Raw genomic sequence first — 20,707 nt, forward strand, 5'->3', positions numbered from 1 at the left:
TATCATGTGGCCTGTCACTTGTGGATCAGGGTCCCTCTCTGCCCACTGGAGATGAGGTCGAATTCATAGAGGTCACTTGAGGCCACGTACTCCGCTATTCATAAGGGAGCTTCAAAGTTCTTTCTTACAATTTACGTTTTTGCGTTAAACTTTTGTATACCCTTGTTTTACAGAAATTGACAGTGGTCACCGTCTTCATCCCGAGATAATGTGGATCAACACCAGAATGATTAACAAAAGCCACGACACGAAATTCGGAGGCGTCGTGTGAACATAAAACGGAAATCAGTTTCGGATGGCCCTGTCGACATCTGAACGAATATTATCCGTAAACTTGAGATATTTTCGCGAGACCCATTACTTATACATTTTAACGTTTAGCTGAAAATTACGTACCGCAATTACCGGCATATAAGACGCACTCATTTTCCAAAAATTTAGGGATTAAATTCTACCAGCGTGTAAATTTCTACATGCATTTACCTCTGTTTTATTTAAACTTGATTTAATTAAAATTGCTTTTTAAAAGTTATGGTGCCTGCTACGCATCGATGAATACGTTTTAGATGTATCTAGGTAGCTCGGATTTCGACTTCGAAGCGAATGATATCCGTGGACTCTCTAGAGGAACTCTTCCGGATTAGCACGAGCATTCACGATGTCGGCTGTGAATCAATTGCCATCTTTCCAAAGGCGTGCACATCCTAACACCGAGAAAAGATCCACAAGCCGTCCATTAGGGCGCAGCCCTTCCGCAGGAAGGCGAATCAAAGTAATGCTTCGCATTTCTCGGGGTTTTCTCGAGGGTGAAGATGAGGATTCTCGACTAATTCTCAGCCCCTCACATCCAACTGCCATGAGACCCCACCATCGAGTTCCAGGAAACATCACGCCGGCGAGACGTGTTCCTTCCCGGGAGCAAACTCCGTTTCTGAGTGTGGCGTAATTTTCGGGGCCGCGTAATCCACTCTCGGGAGGCGGGGCAGGAAGGTCAAAGGAAAACGAAAGCTCACGAGAAGTGGATAAGATCGCCTCTCGAGCGCTCAGACGATCCGAGGATAACGACGTATTAAGAGAGAGGGAAAATAAAAGGAGTTTGCGACCGTGACTCGCGCTCTTACCATGGTCGTGCAGTTGTCACGAAAGTCCTCTTGACCCTGCGAATCGACGACGCGATTGTTTTCTGGTCTGTTTGCGATTTCTTTGAAGGTAGCTGGCAATAGGCGAAATGTCTTTTTTTCCGCTTCATCATCAAGTGTTATCAAATCCGAGAATTGCTTTGTGGCTGCTCCATTATCACCCTGTTCCCTGCCAGTCTCCATATTCCCTCGAGGTCCCTTGCGCCTATGTCAACGTACCATTAGCAGCGTACCTTCAATTTGTTTCATTCATGCATTTATGTGACACGGGGTAATAACTCTGTCATCTCATTGTGAAATAGTATATTTACATGACAAAGAAATAAAAAAACAAGTCAATGTTCACTATTTAATGTGTTTCATTATAATGAAGTGCGAAAATAGTCTAGTTTAACCATTTTAATGTAATAGAAATTTATACAAAGATTTTTCGAGCCAAATATTATCGGGAAAAAACTGAATTCTACAAATAATGGCAGTGTGATGTTATTTTTACGTTTTTCCACTGAAAAATAATTGGACGGCTCTTTATTTATAGGTAACTGATGGTGCAGTAATGGTTAACAATGCGTCGCGAATTGCATGGATTAATTTGTACATATTTAAGTAACGTAGTTATTTAAATGTGATAGTGTAAGGACCTGTTCTATTTTAAATATTTTATATTGAATTTTTGAAGTATTTAAATTGTCAATGAATAGTAACGTAGTTTTTCTCAATCAAAAATGAACGGGGAAAAATTTAAATAAGTAATGGTCATGCTGTGTTCTTTGTACGTATTTAATTTCCTTTTCCCAGACAAATACTGCTGGAAAGTATTGTGTGAAGGTCAGTGAGTATACGTTGATCTTTAACACTTAGCAACGCTGAAAATTAGAAGTAGTATGTGTAAGTGCTTTCCAAGAAAAGTAATTTCATAGTCTAAAAAGATTATTATTATTTTTTGAAAAAATTTTACTTTGTTTTATTTTGAAATTTTAATTTAATTGTTGACTAATACCAAGGAGTTGTTTATTAATTATTTAAAACCAGACTCGGGCATTAATGAATAACAAGGAAACCAATTGGTTTCCTAATTGCTCACTTCCTTAGCAGTTCTCTAATTACTCCATTTAATTTACGCTCGGAAGATATAATAAAATCGCGACCAGCAAAAACTGTAAAAGCGGCTACAATTTAATAATGCAGCAATCATCTAAAAACTGTATTCCTTTGATATAAGCGCTACTATTCCATTAAAGATAAAAGTTTCCTTGAAACCATTTACCTTTTTGTAGATTATAAAGATAGCAGTACTGTTTCCCTATTAGTTTATAATGATAAATGCACTTTATTCTCCCGACTTATTGCTATCTAATTCTGGTTGAAGGGCAAATTTGGATCCCTTCTTTCCTGCTTTATGCACTGATAACGTCGGTACCGTTCTCATGCACGACATATCAAGGAGGCATGGGGAGTAGATTTGCCTTGTGCTAATCTCCCCCGCCATTTTTACCAGAAGAGGTAATGGTATCATTTTGGACGCTTTTAATGCGTATATCTGGCTTCCCTTATCACCGTGGACAGGCAAGATCGTGAAATCAATGCCGTTTATCATACTTTACGACGGTACCTTTAGCGCATCCGCGTCGTGGTATGGGTGATACCTTACCAGTCTTCTGTTGCGTCTGGGATGAAAATCCACGGTCAACGACTCGAAAGTAGGTTTTTGATAGGAGGGGGGTAGAGCCCCTGTAATACGTGGTAACGGGCGACAAATAACGCGAAACACCCAACGGCGCGGGAAATTTAGGGTAAGTGGGGAAAGTTCCTTACTCCCTGCGACGCCTTTGTGCTACCGGGAATATCTAGTGCCTGCAAAATCTCAGCAGCTGAACTTAATCTTGGCTGGTGTCCAGGGGAGGCAGTTTTGGAACCCGGGCCCTCGGAACAACGGACTGGCGCTCTTCTCTTTGGAATACCACGCCCCAAAGTCTGAAATAAATAACAAAAACCTAGATAAAATTCGTATAAAATGCTGAAAATGAGGTACGCCGCGTTTGCCCAGCGGCTTGCTCAGTTGTCCTTACCTTTAGCTGGAGTGACCAAGAGGAAGTTCCCAGTTTGAATCTGGCCAGGGTGGTTTTTTCTCAGTGCTGTGCCGGCGACCTAATTTCGTCCACGGTGTGATCTGCTAGTAGTCCGCGTGTAATCTACGCTGCGGTTTCAACCGTAATCTTTATAGATTCCGCACACTACCCAGGCATTTTTAGGACTTGATTGTGTAATGATCGAACTGAAAGATTAATACTAAACGGAGTTGATTGTTCTTAAATATATCTCCTCATCATATTATGCACCTAAAACGACCATAAACATCCAATTATTAACGGCAAACTCGAATTGGAAAAGATTAACCTTTACGTCAATGTAATTAACTAACTATAATCAAAATATCTGAATAAAATTTTGCGTCAATTTTGACAAAGAATTGGATTTATTTACAAGCTCACTTAGTTTATCCCTTGATTCTAAATGCGCCCTTGAAGCCGTACCAATAACGAATTTCTGTGTGTCAAAATTCAAATCCTCCATTGTCAAGAATTCTCTAGGGTGGGTAGAATTGTTCTTCGAAGAATCTATTAATAGAAAACACGTAGATTTCCGGCCACGAAATATTTTATTGGCGTGAAGGCAGTGAAGTTTAACTCCCAAACTCAAGAGAAAGACAAATGGACGATGCAATTTTACGCTTAGATGTCCAACGCTGATTTTTCTCCTCTCAATGAGTGGTCACTTAAGTTCATATTCGTTGCTTAAAAGTCAGTTGTTCGCGTCGAGCGTAATTGCATCGGCAGTTGTAGTTTTAAGGGGACAGGACCGTCAGCTGATTCCTATTGTCCCATGAAGGGCAGTCAGTCATTTGGTGTAGGTAGGGTTTTCAGAGAATGGGGAAGGGCGAAGGGAAACCCGGCGTTGACAATAGACCACTAAAATAGCTTCATTAATTTTTATACATACGTACATTGTTAGGTCATATATATATATATATATATATATATATATATATTGTATATAACAATAAAAAACTAATCAACATTTCAATGCAACAATTTCTAAGTGTAAAAACCATTCGCCTTGACTGGGATTCGAACCCAGATCCCTCAATATCCGGTCGAGTGCTTTAGCCAGTTAAGCTATCAAGGCGTCCTCTTAAACTCTGGAATTTTATTATTGAGGGATCTGGGTTCGAATCCCAGTCAAGGCGAATGATTTTTACACTCTGAAATTGTTGCATTGAAATGCACATTAGCGGATGACTCCGTTAAAAGTTACTGTTGCGGCATCTCCCCCAGTTTCTTTGGAAATTATCAATATTTGTTGTTGCATGCCTACTGCGTAATCGCCCCCTGCCGCATACTCTCGTTTGCAGGATACCATGTAGATGTAGAGATGATTGTATGTGGCCTGGGTGATGAGGAGTTCTATTCGGGATTGGTGGGCATGGGCCTCACCGTTCGCTCGTGGCCCGAAATGAAATGTCAGTGCTCTTGCCGGCGTGGTTGTCAACGTTTCCTCACCCTACGGCTTTTCCCTCCGCCCCTCCCCTCCCGCTGCCGTGGAATCCATCGGCCGCCTGTATTTATACTCCCTTCTTTTCCAAAAGGAGGATCAAGTGTAGGAGTAGGTTGAGGAGCGAAAACGATATTTTCTCCCACACCCGTCGACACCGGTCTGCCCATCACAACTTTCACTCTCCCCCACACCCCAGGCCGAGTCATCTTCGAGTGCATCTTCGGGCGCACTCAATGGCGTCGCTGTTCGCGTGGCCGCTCTTCTTCCGTTTCGCAACGTTCACCCGCGATTTGTGGTTTAGAAAGGCGCCGACGGGATATTCCACCCGAACGAATATGTAGCGATAATGGGAAGGAGCTCCGCAAAAAATCCAAAAACACTCTCAAACGCTCCCCTGTCTAACATTCTCGCCCTCTTTCCCCTGTGCCACGTTTTTCCCCGGGTCACGCCCTCTTAAATCCATTCCCAAAGACCTTTTTCCCATCCTGAAAAACCATGAGACAGGGGCCAATACTTACCCTCCGTGTCCTTATGTTACTTATAGAAGTTTCGCAAATCTTTTTGACGTCCATACAAAGGTCACATTTCCGTGCAGTCGGGTCTGATGGCTTATCTGCCCAGCGGCATTTATGTTTTCGTGTCAGCCAGCACTCGGTAAATATTAAAGGCACTCAAAAATAGACAAATAAAAATGGATGCAGAGAAAATAGATTTATATTACAGAGTTATTTTTCGGCGGTCATGCCGCCTTCTTCGAACACACAAGAACCGTGTTCTAGGGGTGAAGATGAGAAGGAATCGGTTTAGGATGGAGAGAATTAAAAGAAGAGAAGTGGGGGATTATCTTGGAGGTGGTAGTGGGGAGTAAATCTATTGTTTCTAAATTCACTCGTTTAGACCGGTGCTTTAAAAAGCCCTTTGCACCCAAATATGAGTCAACTCCCGATGTTTCACCTCAAGGCTAACCACTTTTTCTGAGAGAACTGGTATTACTCTTACGGTAAATCTGTTATGGAAATGCTTTTGAACTACTGGGTTCTCAAATACCCAGCTACCCCAAATGGCGCAAATGACCTCAGCTGTGGGCCGCTTCCCCTATGAACTAATACTGCTGAACACTATAGCTACTCTAATGTAGACTTTGTCTGATACAACTTATCGCCACCCATAAAAGATAAATTAGCTGAAAATTAACTGTGAAGGCTAGATACTGCATTTCGACCTTATCCATTGGATATATCCGATCTGTAAATCGAAAGATCAGGAATCGAATCTAATCATGAGCGAATGATTTTGTCCTCGAGATTCTCGACATTTTAGCGTGTTAACTGAACACCGGGTTCGCCCGAGAAAGTGCTATTTTCCCTTGGTGGAATAGGTTGATGCAAATTCAAACAGTCCCCCCGACACGTACGTCCCCAAATGCGTGGGGAAGGTTCATAGGTCTCAAAAAAAAAGTTGTTGGACGCGAAATGAGGGAGCCAGAAAAAGAGCGCAAGAAACAGGAAACGACTCGGGGAACCGTTCACCTTTGGATTCTGTTTGTTTTTTATTCGCTCCGCGGGACTCACCAGTCTCCTCTTCCCGCGGCGGAGGGGTAGGGGGCAAGAGGTGGAGAGAGAGAGGAGAGGGGAGGGGAAGGAGAGTGAGTAGTGGGAGCGGAGTGTCCAAGGAGGCCGCCGTCTCCCCAGTGCTCTCGCCGTCCATCGTGTCCCACATTCGACCGGGGGGAGGAGTGGGGCATACGGGGAACGGGACGGCACGCGAGCCCGAAGGTGGTGGCGCAAGGGAATCTTCTCCGGCGAACCTTCAACGCTCCTCCCGAGGGATTCCTCCGTCTCCTGTATTTTTTCTCTGCGTGTGGTCCGCGACCTCGCGTCTACCGCCCAGTGGGAGGCAACGGCGATATACTCCTGTGCGATAAAGTACTGATATTAAAAGGGGAGGACAACTTGTTATAGGGAGTTCTATCAGTATACACTATTACCTACTATGAGGATCAATTTTTGTTGATTTGATGAAAGAAAAATGAGTATTTGCATGGCTAGCCAAAGAAAACAATTTTCCCGAGGAGAAAATTGCATTATTGTGCCCTGCATTAGTGTGGGTCTTGCGCGAAGGATACTTCGAATTAAGTTAGACGTAGTTAAATGTGGTTCGGGATGTTAACAGGGTAAAACCCTGACTCATTTACGTAATTAATGGGCGTATAATGGATTCGCGTGCCATCGTTTTAACTCCCGCCTCATTCCCTCTGAAGCAAACCTCTCGCACTCATTCCCACCGGCCCCTAAAACCTCGCATATTTCTTAACTCCAGCGAAAACTATAGAAAGTATCCGTTTTGCATTTATCAACTTATTAGGCATGATTATTCTCGTAACGCATGTCGCTCCTCGCCCTTGTGGTAGCCCGCCGGTCAGGTTGTCGAAGCGGTGTCATTGGTTGAATGATGACGGAACATTGAAGGTTGTGATAGACGGAGGGTGGTCGGGGAATGACGAGGAAGACCATGGACATTTTGGATGATATGATTGGAGGATGAGAGATTGAGCACTAGCAGAAGGGAATATCGCGAAGAAAAATTGACCATACTGAAGGATGGTCGCAGTGTTTGGGGAACGTTCGATATGTACCTCGTGCACCCGTAAAATAATGTAATTCGAGTCATGTTTTGTTTGGAAGTCCTAAAGTGAGTTAAGTAAGAAATTTTACTGAGGCCAACGAGTTGTAAATAGGAATTCTTCCCCAGGAGTGAAGGAAGTTTGCTTTCCGTCGTGTCCTGCCGTAGGTATAACCTTGGCTAAGTCTTAATGTCTATCCCACTCATTCAGGTATAAATCGCATCTTATGCTTCCACTATACGTACTGCCTGTTACCTTCTCCTCTTTTGGTATGCATCATTTTTATAGTTTTAAAATATTTGTTTCGTAATCTGTTTAGATTTTTTTGGTAAGGCTACTTTTCCATTCGACCGGGAAATAAATAAAAGCAATTACGAAACTGAATAAGACCCACGGAATGAAAACCTTAGGTTAACTCGGCGATGACATCCTTCTCATGAAAATTCTATGGTAAAATATTGTCAGTTACATCATATTTCTCCTTGATAGTCATAGTTATTTCAACAACACCCAATATGGGATGTTAAAGAGTACATTCTAGGTCGTCCATCCACGACATCCTCCAAACGGAGGAAACAAGCTAACATAGTATGACGTTGTATTGTTAGAATTAAAAAGAGCGATTGGTCAAGCACCGATTAATAAGCTAATATAAAATCTGCAATCATGTTAAATTAATAATATAGTGGTGAAATTGAGTTCGCAATTTTCTTTCGGAGTGAACGCTTCTTTCAATCTACTTTATCCTCAGGACTGCGGATATCTGTGTTAACAAATCGTCGGCAAACGTATGTATCTGACTTTTAACCACTGAGTTAATGTAATCTATTTGAAGAGTGAATCAAAGGGGTCCAAAAGCACTTCCCTGTGGAACATTTGAAGTGACTTCTAATACAATAGAGATAACACCATCTATGACCACTCTTTGTTGCCGACCATTCGAAAAGTCTTTAATCTATCCCAGGATATTTTTATCTAAGCCCTAGGCCTTCAGCTTTGTGAGTAGTTACCTACGAGTTGCTTTGTCGAAATCTATTTTTAATCTAAAAACAAGCCGCTCCCCCCCCCCTGCAACATTACTCTCTCCCAAACAAAAATGTCACGACCAAAAAGCAAAAGTTGTGTCTCGCAAGATTTACCAAGTAAAAATTGATGGCATTAGTTCCGATTCCGCGAGTGCAGTCTCTGGCCGCCCCCAAGGAATTATGATCGTCAACTTCTTTCACTCGCGTACGTAGATGGTATTAGTAATGAGCTAAATCGTAACGTCATATTTTTGCCGATTTTACGGTAAGCTACCAAGAATGATGTAACAAATCGGACAATGGGTGTCTTTCTAGTAATTTCAAAAATATTGGTGCTTGGTGTTGGGATGATTAAATCTGAAACCAGAATGTATAATGATGAATATCGGGGTAAAGAAATATGTACACCCTTACACGTAATGTCTTAGAGGGGTAGAAATAATATTGGTGGATCGAGTGCAATACCTAGGAATCACACTGTAATCAGACCTGAATGTAGAAAACAGAGTAGGAACATGAGCGTAGAATCATGGAGAAAACGGGTTGGTAAAATGAATATTGGAGTAGTATTCGAATGGAAAATTAACGAGAGGTGTGATTTTGCGTTGGTTAGAACTCACCTTGAATACTCGCCTAGTGATGTGGACCCTGTTCAGAAGAACATAATTGCGGAATTAAATCAAGTACAGAGAAGAGCTATCTGTTCCGTGAAAAGTTATTATGAACGAACAGGAAGTGTCACACTGTTATTGGTATTCCCTCGTTGGGATAATTACAAATTAGAAGATTTTGGGCGCGAATTTAACTTTTAAAAAAGTTGCCCATCTCTTTAGTTTAACGCTGACTCGGAAGTAATATCCCGAGAGAAAGCAGGCGGGACCACTGGGAGAAGTGGTATTAGTTAATACGAAAGGTGACCGACAGCTGAAGTCATTGATGGCACATATGGGTAATTCGGTAGGAGTAAGATGTGAAAGGAATTGAGGAATGTTGGTGAGTAACCCGTCGTCGGCACAGTCCTCTTAACGTTAAGCATCTTGGGGGTCACACAATTTAACATCCTACCTGATGGACGGCTCACTCCACTTCAAGTGCTGTTCACGTAGCACCTCAAGTAGGGATCGTGATACAACTGAATAAGTCGAGTCACCTCCGTGATTAGAACCCAGACCTTCGGGGTGGAAAGCGAGTGAACTATCCACCGCATCATCCTGATCTTCCGCTGGGATAAGTTAAGGAAAATGACCGCAGAATCAATCGATATAATGGCCATCGTCTCTCGTACTATTCTTGACCGCGGTAGTAGGAAACATAATTTGGACTTCTTGAGCTTCCTAAATGTCATTGTGACCGATCAAAAATCGCCGCATCGTGACCTAACTACCACTGCCACATGCCTTGCGGCGGCTTGGAGTATAAGATACTGATGTAAGTGCTGATGTACTGGTGGCGCCAGAAACCATTCCGAACTTGAACTGTTCTCTAGGGTTAAATTCGCAAGTCTCTCTGCGTGGTCATTGTCACCCGGTTGAAATTAAGTTATAAATGCCCGTGACAAGTCCTATAAGCTATTGACTCGTAACAAATAAAGCAATATTTCCCGAAATAATCTCGCCACTTTTTCCCAGTCTGCTTGGAGTCCAGGCGATATATCCTTTCCTCTTGTGCTTATCCTCTGGCCATAATTAATGATATGTTCAAATAATAACTCACTTTATTCTTGTATGTACATATTTATTCATTCCTAACTTTGCTGTCTCTTTTGAAAGAGATGGTAAGTATTCAGTAAGGATGGCTAAATGGTCTACGGGGAATATTTGAAGGCGAATTCACTTCTGCGATGGAAGTTGAATTGATCTCTTTCGTTCGGGAGGACCTGCGTGAATATAAATATAGTGCAAAATACGAAGATTCGTTTACTTTAGTTATTTGGGGAGACTAGATTTTTCAGAATTTGAGCAAATAATTTCGCCAACGCTTAACTAGAGCATGAATATTATGTTGGAATGTATCTGTTTTTTTGTATTTACATTGCTCTGACTTACTTAGAGCTAACCAAATAAAACAATATTCAACTTTTTAATTTATTTCTACCCCTGTTTATTTTTTACTGGTAGCGTAATGAAATAATGGGATAGGATCAATCCAAGCCATTTAGGAGTAAAATTTTTTCAATCAAGATTTATTTAAATGCAGGTTAATTATTTTAATTTATTCAGTGTTTGCATGTCAAGTGTGTTGTTTTTATCTTCTCGTTCCTTGCCTGATAGTTTAAACATTCGTTGCGGCTATCTTTACTTTATATCCGGGTTAAAAACATGGTCGGTAGGTCTTGGTTTGTATTAAAATACTGCTTGGTGTTTTAAAAACAGCGTCTACTCCGGCATGAAATTGATGCCAATGAAGTTGTTTGGAAATTCAATGCATAAATATATGTGCTAGGTAAAAACTACACAACCTACCTTCAAAGGAAGAAAAGCGATCGTGATTAATTCACTAGTATTGCGTGAATTTTGCAATATCGGGGTGCGTAATATATCTTACGCTCGAAGTCCCTCAAGGCTTTGGTTTGTGGAATCCGGTTTTGTGGAGAATCGTTTCGTATGTATCATGGGACGGGGGAATGATAAACTGAGGGAAGTTGTTTATTCATCTGCTCTTTGGTTGCTCGTGGGTTGTTTTTACAAATGCTGAATGGATCGTTCCTGTAAAGGCCTACCACGTGTAATAACCGCGTGAATCGTTCATTCCTCCAACATTGACCAATTAAGTGAACAGATTATGCAAGGAACATCCCTTCCTCCTACTGCCCCTTCAAATATTCAATGACCAAGTCACAAGGGGAAGGTGGAAACCCGAAATTTAATGATTACCATTGGGGTCAATTGCACTTATTGGAAAAGCGGCACAGGATAGGAAACATTTGCAAACCCCTCCAATCCGTCCGCTTTCTTAAAATAACAAGGGAACTGTTAATCTCTTACGTAATCCTAAGATGGGAAATCTGCATTCCACTTTTCAATTTTTCCGGCTCCGTTATGAAATTTGTATATTCCAGGGCCTGTCTCAGAGCATAACAAAATGATTGCTGCAAAATTTGTGTTATATCGCTCAATTTCCATTTCATATGTCGGATAATAAACGTGTATTCCTCATGATTTGTGGGAAAAGCTGAACATCTGCTCGAGTCCGTTAGCATATTAGTGTGTGTGAGTAAGTGTCTCATTCCAAAGAAACTGCGGGAGATGCCGCAACAGTAACTTTTAACGGAGTCATCCGCTAATGTGCATTTTAATGCAACAATTTCAGAGCGTAAAAATCATTCGCCTTGACTGGGACCAAGTGGCTAAAGTGGCTAAAGTGGCTAAAGCACTCGACCGGATATTGAGGGTCCCAGTCAAGGCGAATGATTTTTACGCTCTGAAATTGTTGCATTAAAGTGTCTCATTGTTTAAGAGAGTAAGTGTCGCATTGTTTAAGAAAATGGAAAGCAAAAAAAAATTGCGGAGTTGTAGCTTACGTATTTACAAGCTCTCTTGAACATGTGGATTGACTTTTCAATTCCGAAATGTTCGAGTACTGCTCCTACTTGTCTGATGCAGCAACGACGAGGCAAATATCGTTTACTTGTCCATTGGATGAAAAGCCGTTGCCGTCAAACGTTATGTTTTTTTTCTTACCCTAACGGTATCGCTGAAGTAATATCAGGGCACAATCGGCACTGAAGATTTTGATCCCCCACGGATTAAATTTCAAAACTAGTCGCCAGCCAAAATAAACCATGATTTTCTGGAGTGAATCTTGCTCATTTTTTCAATGTCTTTCCGATTTTTAAATAGGATAACCGCCCTCTTATTAATTTATGAGTCATCACATTGATGGGTGAGACCCTTGAAGTCCATTGCAGTAATAATAAGATTTTAATTAAATACTTTCCGCACTCTACATTTTCAATTGGTACTATAACGGAGCCGGAACACTGGCTAAGGTTTAAGAAAAAATTTTATAACACAAGTAGTGCGAAGACATTCATTTATTGATGTAGGTAATTAAAAACATTTTCAATTACTCATTGAAAAAATTGACAAAAAGGAAGAGGGGCGTGCATCGTTCATATTAATGTAATATATGAAACAATGGCTGATGGTGGAAATGTTCAACTAAGACGTTTATTAAGTAGCTAATGGTCTTTTCATTCCTTAAGCTTAAAGACAACATTTAATTAGCTAGAAAATTTAGATTTCCTACTATGAAAAAAACTTCTTTTGTAAGAATTTTTATGGTGCAAATTCAATTACATACGACATGGAGTAATATTTATATAGATTATTCATGAAATAACTCAAATATGTATCTCGTGAAGAACTCTGTAGCAGGTACAGGATTGGGTGTCGTTAGAGAGAGAGAGAGCGCGGGAAAATTTTCCGTTGGCACATGATTTGGATGAAACTTGACTGTACGTATGTGATATGCTAACGGTGAGTCCTCGATTTAAGTGGACGATGATCCGTTCCCGGAAGTCGCGACGCAAACTAAAGCGCTGGTCTAATGTATGCAAGTACCCTCTGCCGTGACTTTTGCTACTTGCTCACTGCCTTTATCCTGGTGTGCTTCAATGTGCTATGTGATAGAAATGGAAAAATTTGAAATTTAATGATAAATCAGGGAAATTAAACTCGCCTTGTGCAATGACACACGGAGGGGTTCATCACCCAGGTAAAAAATTGCCCAGCTGGGGTCGTCATGAAATGAAATGAACTTAGTTTATTGTTCATTTGAAATCCATTAAATTCCTCTTCAGCTCTATTCGAGGCGAAGTTTTTGCTCTACGAGCTAGCCAGTCGTCCGAAAACAAGAGATTTCGTGGAAACGCAAGTAGAATGAAAGCGAAATGCTTCCAAGTATTCATTCCCAGAACAGCGTGTGGGCCTTTTGAACGAGACCAAACCATTGTTCTAGTGAGGGAGGTTTTGTTGGTCTCGAGCTTAAGATTAATTACTTCCGCTTCCTTGCTATTACGCATCCAAAAACGCTGACAGGACAAAACGTTTGGAGGTGCACATAGGGGTAAGGTCAGAAATCGCTTATGCAATTTTAATTGCCGTTGTTGTCATCGGTGCTGGAAATCTGTTGACTTGGTCAACTTTCGACTTCAATTAACAGAGAAGTTAGCCTTGGCGAGCCTTTTCCATGATGAATAGCGAATTTTCGAGGTTTCTTGTTGTTTTGGTTAAGTAAACACTTCGGCTGTGTTGCCACTTATGATGGTAAAGCAACGTTAACCAATTTTGCTTTAAGTAGATAATTGAATTGATGAATTCTACTGCTCGGCTACTTTCACTAGTATTTTCTATTTGGAGGTAATTCGTTTTCTTAGGAGGTATTTTGTATTTGGAGGTTTTACTACCTTTCGAGATAGCAAGAAGAATAATTATAAAAATAAACTTTTCACTGCGTGAAAAAGTACCAAAAAGAAAAAAACACTATCTCACGTATGCACCTATATATATATATATATATATATATATATATATATATATATATATATATATATATATATATATATATATATCTCCGAGGTCTGCTCAAAAAGTATCACGACTTTTGTTTTTTCTCAAAAGTTATTTATTTATTCATGAATATCTATTTTGTCCCCTTCAAAGTAATCCACAATAGATATTATACACTTGTACCAACGTTTTTCCCAATCCTCGAAGCACTTCAAAAAATCATTTTTGTGATTTTTTTCAGCTCCTCCTTCGATGCAGTCTTTATCTCGTCAATCGTAGCGCAGCGTCGTCCTTTCATGGGCCTCTTCAGTTAAGGGAACAGGAAAAAGTCACTGGGAGCCATATCTGGGGAATACGGCGGCTGCGGCCTCATTAGTGTGTTTTTTTTGGCCAAAAAATCGCGCACAAGGAACAATGTGTGAGCAGGGGCGTTGCCATGATATGTATATATATATATATATATATATATATATATATATATAACACATGTCACATAACGTACGTTTCTGAGAATAATATAAGGATTCCAACGATATCTCAATAATCAAAATCGGTTATTTGGCTGCTGCAATGGAATGAAGAAACTCATATGCACGAACCTTAAAAACATTGCACTCCTTTTGGGCATTTGTGTAAAAATGGATCACTCTGGTGCATACGTTGTGTTAATAACGGAGTAGTTTGTTTTATCTATTGTGTGCCAGGGAATACCTCTCTGGACGTACTCTTTGTCTCCATAGTCATTTTCAATTTGAACGTAATTGAGAAAATTGGTGATCGAATTGTTCGAATTATTTAGTTTTGAAGGAAGGGTCACGATAATTATACACTCAATTGCCCCTCATTATCATTACGAAGGTTAAAAATAGAGCTTAAGAGAAATTAATTATTAAAGTTTTAAAAATTTTGACTTGTGTGTTTCTAGATGGCCATGAGTACACTTCGAAGTATGTAACTGGTTGTAAATCTGAATGAAAAATTTGTATCCTCAAAAATGTTTTGAAAATATCTTATCATGTTTCATTAAAATAAATATTGAAATTTATTTGCACAAATACGAAACAGGAGAATGCCTGTCTATGATTCAATACAAGTTGAATGAACCAGAAAAGAGTTGAATTCTGATAAAAGCAGTCGGCACCAGTTGACACGTCTAATGATGAACTTTGCTGGAGCTAAAAGCATAAATGTGACATTTGAATGTTACATAGACGTTTAAAATTATGAAAATATTTTAAGTATTATGATTCATAACTAATGAGAAAATTATGAATTCTAATGAAAGTAAATATTTTTTTAAATTAATTTTTAAATTATTTCTGCGTTTTAAAAAATTTTAACATCACTGAAAGCTTATGTTTGATCGAAATACCTGTGTTAAAGGATAATGATGGAATTTTTTAATGCAAATAAAAATTATGAATCCTCCCACGGAAAGCAAGAATACAGTCGGCAAAATGACATGTAAGTCATTATCAAGGTTCTTATTAAGATAAGCAGGGATGGAGAAAGACTTAAATGGCAAGAACGACGAAGTGGAGGAAGGGTCCCTTGAGGTGAGGAACATGCATCGTAAGGAATAAAAACAGGCTTGAATTCGGAGGGCTAAGAGGCTTATTGGTTTTTGCGGCCGAGCGAGATGTTTCATATCGATCACAGAGGAAACAGCATATCAGGGCAGGAAAGAACCACGAAAGAGAATGTTGAGCGTCAAGTGGACGAGTGCAATTGATGAAGTATCTGCATAGAATTCTTGATTGAAGAAGTTGAGTACTTTCAAATTATTCATGCATCAACTCCCCCACATATTTCATTTCAAGTGAGTAACCATTCTGAGAAAGAAATCAGTTGGCTAATCGATAAGTGTTATGTCCTAGTACGTGGTTCCCTCTCACGCGTGAATTTCTCAGTCATTCAAGGTATCCAACCTATTTAAAGGTAGGTTTTGGATAGTCTCGTGTGACGTTTACTTCTACTTATCACGAGAACTTCCATTTCGTTTTTCCGGCAGTATTTATTCCTTCGCTACTTCCGCCTCCATTCAGTCTAAAATGCCCTCTGTTTTCTTATTCTGGAGAGCGAAACATTGGAAATTCGCGGCTTGCATTGGACAATAATGGGTGCAGAAATTGTCACCGCTTTCCGTAAATAAGAGCTTAGTCAGTCGCGAAAAGCGTCAGTGAAAGATTCTTTAATTTTAGGCATAACGCCCATATCAAGATTGTTATTGTGCCTGACCTGCATTAATTTGTCCTTCGGACATTTCGTGACTGTACAGCATGGTTTACCGGAAATATTTTTGCTAAGGCACTTTCACCCCTTTGCCTCAAACGAAGGGCTGATCTTTCTTATTTTAGCGAAGTTAAGTTGCCTATCCGGTTAGTCAGGTTAGTAGTGTGCTCGTTGGCCAATCCGAAGGTCGCAGAAGCTCATAACCCTGCTTTGGTTTGGAAGCTATTTTTTATGCACGTGTTTCTGTGATAAGTTACGAAATTATCAAATCCGTCTAAGCACCCGGAAAAACCACTGCTCCAGCGTCGATGATGCATGAAAACAAATATATATATATATATATATATATATATATATATATATATATATATATATATGTATATATATATGTATGTATATATATATGTATATATATATGTATGTATATATATATGTATATATATATGTATGTATATATATATGTATATATATATATATATATATATATATATATATATAGGTATATATATATATATAGGTATATATAGGTATAGGTATATATATATATATATAGGTATATATAGGTATAGGTATATATATATATATATATATATATATATATATATATATATATAGGTATATATATATATATATATATATATATATATAGGTATATATATATATATATATATAGGTATATATATATATATATATATATATATAGGTATATATATATATATATATACCTTTGATAAATGAAATTCTGAATCTTCCATTGATTGATTTATTCCATTTTTCACTTTCAAGCAGCAGAAATGTTAATTTAAATTTAGAACCTTTCTGTAGGGATTTAAGTGTATCATCGTACCCATCGTATGGGAACCAGCTGGAGTAGAGGAATCTACTTGATACTGAAGTGTACATACGTTTTACGTTGATTTATACAACCTGCGGCTTCACTCCAGGTAGCTCTTCATGAATTTCGGCGGCGGCCAAGTTTATTTGGAATTACACCTGAGTTGATGTTTGATAAGTGCTGGTGTTTTTTCAGTGTCGGTGTCAAATCGGTGTTGGTTTTACATCAGTAAAATGAAGCTATTAATCGGAGGCAATCTTGGTAATGCGACAGTAGGATTCGCGCACATTGGCTGTCGAATTCGTTTTTTCGGGTTCAGATTTGTGGATTAGGGTCGTGGGGCGGGGGCAGTAGTCACCTTTTTATACCCCCCTCTATCATAGTCCAAACTCACATCAACCACACACTCGCATCCCCACCACCCTCACCTCCCTTACTTTTCTCTTAGGTGTGTTTGCTATCGTTTTCCGAAGTCTTTAGACAATCCCGGGGGCGCCGAAAATCGGGGTTCATTATATTCGCATTCACTGTCTGGCGGGAACTTGAACAGCAATCCCTTGAAGTCACCCTGAGAGGCCGGGGTCCCTGCCTCCTATTGAATGCCAAGGTAACAAATGTTTTCACTCTTTCCCGATTCTCAGCGTGCCGGTGGCTGGCTGCAGACTTATGGAAATGAAAGTACGCTGCCATATCCCTCGAGAAAATTTCTTCCCGAAGACTTCGCCCGCGCGGTCAAACCAATTGTGCATGCCGTAAAATGTTTCCTTCCCTCATTCATTTTTTTTTAAATCCTAGGATTGGTTGTGAATAGTCGCCCTCCGTAGATTCCTCTTCGCTGTCAATCTCTATTTATTCTGTCACACTCCCCAGTGATGAGGTCTCCCATCACCAGCTTCTCGTAATTCATCCCTGACCGTCATCTTCCGTTCCTCCCTCCTTTTTACCCCGCACTGCAGTCTTCAATGGACCTTTATGATTTGGAATGGGTCTAGTTAATGTTTGTTTCTCTTCTCATTGTGCGTGCCCTTTACAGACATCCCTTCATCCACGATCCAAAGGACCGCTGCGCCAATCACTGCGTCTGTTCGCTTCAATTACCTCGTTCCACTCCCTCGCCAAATTAATATCCATCTCGTCTAAACCTTTCTCTGCTGGTGCCACCGTTCGGTCTCTCGGCTACGAAATTAAAACCCATAAATGAGTTTTTACGAAATATTTCCCAATGCACAGGCTGGTGTTGTTGCTGGAACGTCAATTGTATTCAGTCGTGTTTCCCATCACTTCAGGCATGGAACTCTTTTTTTTCTGCGCATGCAATAATCCAAGCTTCTGTATTTTTTTGTCAATTATGAAACCTTTCATATTTACATTTTGTGTCGTATTCACTCATCACGACATTCTAATCCACGTGCAAATTTTGGGTGGAGAACTTAGCCACGCAAAAATTTCACTAATTTTTGTTATTGTTGTTGGTTAGGCACATTTTGAAGCTCGGCTCCTCGAAAAGCTTTTTAATTGTCTCACTATATAAACTGGCAAAATGTCGTGTCTTGGAATGAAATTAATTCCGCCCGCTCAGCGGGTACTGATAGACTCAATGGTTTTTGTTTCTCCTTCCTTGTAGTTATTTTTTTTAAGTTTTATTGACACTTCACAGTTAAATATGTTTCCGTGAAGTTACTTGGCCCTGCCGAGATTTCACAGAAAGTAAAGTCATTCTTTTTAAGCTAAAGTGAAAATATATTCTCCTATATTTCTCAAAGCCCATGCTCCTAAATTTCTACCCATGGCGAAACTTTTTATCTTCAGCGAAACTCCATACATAATAAATTCCGCCCATATTTCCCCCGGAAAATTACCAACCTAAGTAATTTATTCATCATGAATTCCTTCAAATTAGAGCATGTTACGGTATGCGAGATTACTAAATAATGTCATCCATTCACAAATTTTTCTCACTGTGCATGGTTGGTTAATTCCAGTTATCTCTGGAATAGAGCAATCAATTATCGCAGGAATTATTTTATTTTTATCTCTCTAATTCCTATGTCCAACTGTCTTGCAGGAGCGGAGGAGACGTCGAGTATAATCAAATCATCCGGCGGTAGGTCCTTCAGCTACAAATGCGACATCTCGAACAGGGAGGACATCTACCGGACGGCCAAGAAAGTGAAGGAGGAGGTCGGGACGGTAAGTAGGAAAGGAGAAGTGGTGAACCGGTCACTCATTCATTCACGCTCACCTTCGGCAACAAGTAAATTGATTCCTCGAGGAAAAAAATGCGAGGCCGATTTTAAAGACTCATCCGGAATTAAACTCGCCTAAAACATGATATAAATCAGCGCGGAAATCGGCGAATAATGATATAAATGTTTAAGTCAACTTTAAAATTTATTAGAACACCTTTAGGCCACGCTGAGCTTCATTAAACCCGCCAAAACATTGCGGCGCCCTTGGGTCTTGTGCCACTTTCCAACTTTGCAGCAGTTGTGTTTCTAGACTAAGCCTTGTAGTAACATAGTGGAACATGCAACCGAGGTTTCAGTCAAATTTAGTGCAACTTTGCAGTATCAACCAAGCAATATGGTGATCTCGTTGTATTAAAGTTACCATTGCGTTAACTGCATATAAATATGAATACGTTATGTATGCATAAACACGGTATGTTTATAACAATTAAGTTAGTAGCCCAGCACTCTACCCCTAGACTACCGCGGTCCACACACACACACACACCCAAATATATATACATGGGTGGTCTGAAAAGTTTCCGACTTAATATATATATATATATACATAAACACACACGCATACATACATACATACATGCGGAACTACTAAAAGGTTTAGGGAAATGTGGTAGGAATCTGGCCGGAAGACTTAATGAGATCAGTGTTAGTTCCTGTTCCGAAAAAGGTAAAGGCCACGTCATGTGAGGACTACAGCACAATAAGTTTGATATCCCACGCAGCTAAATTTGTTCTCAGGATCATCAACACAAGAATAGAGAGCAAGGAAAATGATCACTTATGGGATGATCAGTTTGGGTTTAGGAAGGGGAGAGGCACGCGTGATACCATTGCAGTAATGAGATCACTAATCGAGAGGTATATAGAATGCATTCAGGACGTATTTGCCTGTTTCGTTAAAAAAACGCTATCTCTGTCCCATCCCTAATCTTCTGTCTTTTAATGTGGAGCGACTAAGTAATGTCACTATTTCACCATTCCTACCTTGGTTTTAATCGCTCATTTATAATATGCGACCTAAAGGAAATTAATCAATACAGGCAGTTTAGTGTTTAAGAATAGAATTTTTAAAGGTTTTTCTAGACCAATTACATACCATTGTGGACTTTCAGAGGAATATGCAAACATTTCCCCCTGCAATAATGTCGACCTCAGCTCTACATTCTGTACGTGTAGCTTCTACCTCATCTCGATCTAGTTTTCTTTCCCTAAGTCTACCTCGTTTTTTCATACTCACTCTCCCCTAATATTGGCAAGCATACCATGGAAGAATAAAAAGATATGCACCATTAGGGACAGAATATACTTGGGGGGGAATATTAAAGATAAAATTAGTGTCCAGATAAGAGGTGCCGCAAAACTTGAATCGCACAGCAAGTTGCCAAACTAGTTTCCAGTGTTGGCATATTCTGTGGAATACACTACGGAGTTATTTCTTGATACCTACCACTCCTGTGATTGTTAACCGGTTTGTACCTTTGATACTGCAGTAAGAGTATGCCCATATATATTAAGTCTTTTTAACTATTCAAAGCAGCA

At 39.8% G+C, this 20,707-nt stretch overlaps 1 protein-coding gene and 1 non-coding gene across 3 annotated transcripts in view; one reads left to right on the plus strand and one right to left on the minus strand.

Annotated features, from left to right (window-relative positions):
* Nucleotides 1–20,707, plus strand: part of LOC139689450 (short-chain dehydrogenase/reductase family 16C member 6-like) — a 169,155-nt gene that overhangs the window by 131,842 nt on the left and 16,606 nt on the right. For both annotated transcript variants that reach the window (XM_071586576.1, XM_071586577.1), the window contains one exon: nt 18,985–19,109. In XM_071586576.1, the coding sequence (XP_071442677.1) occupies nt 18,985–19,109 (125 nt within the window). The remainder of the gene's footprint in view (nt 1–18,984; nt 19,110–20,707) is intronic.
* On the minus strand, nt 4,253–4,325 carry TRNAS-GGA (transfer RNA serine (anticodon GGA)). The gene has a single exon. It is a non-coding gene; the product is annotated as a tRNA-Ser (tRNA).

This window comes from Hetaerina americana, unplaced genomic scaffold, assembly GCF_022747635.1.
Source record: "Hetaerina americana unplaced genomic scaffold, ioHetAmer1.1.p SCAF_232, whole genome shotgun sequence".
NCBI lineage: Eukaryota > Metazoa > Arthropoda > Insecta > Odonata > Calopterygidae > Hetaerina > Hetaerina americana.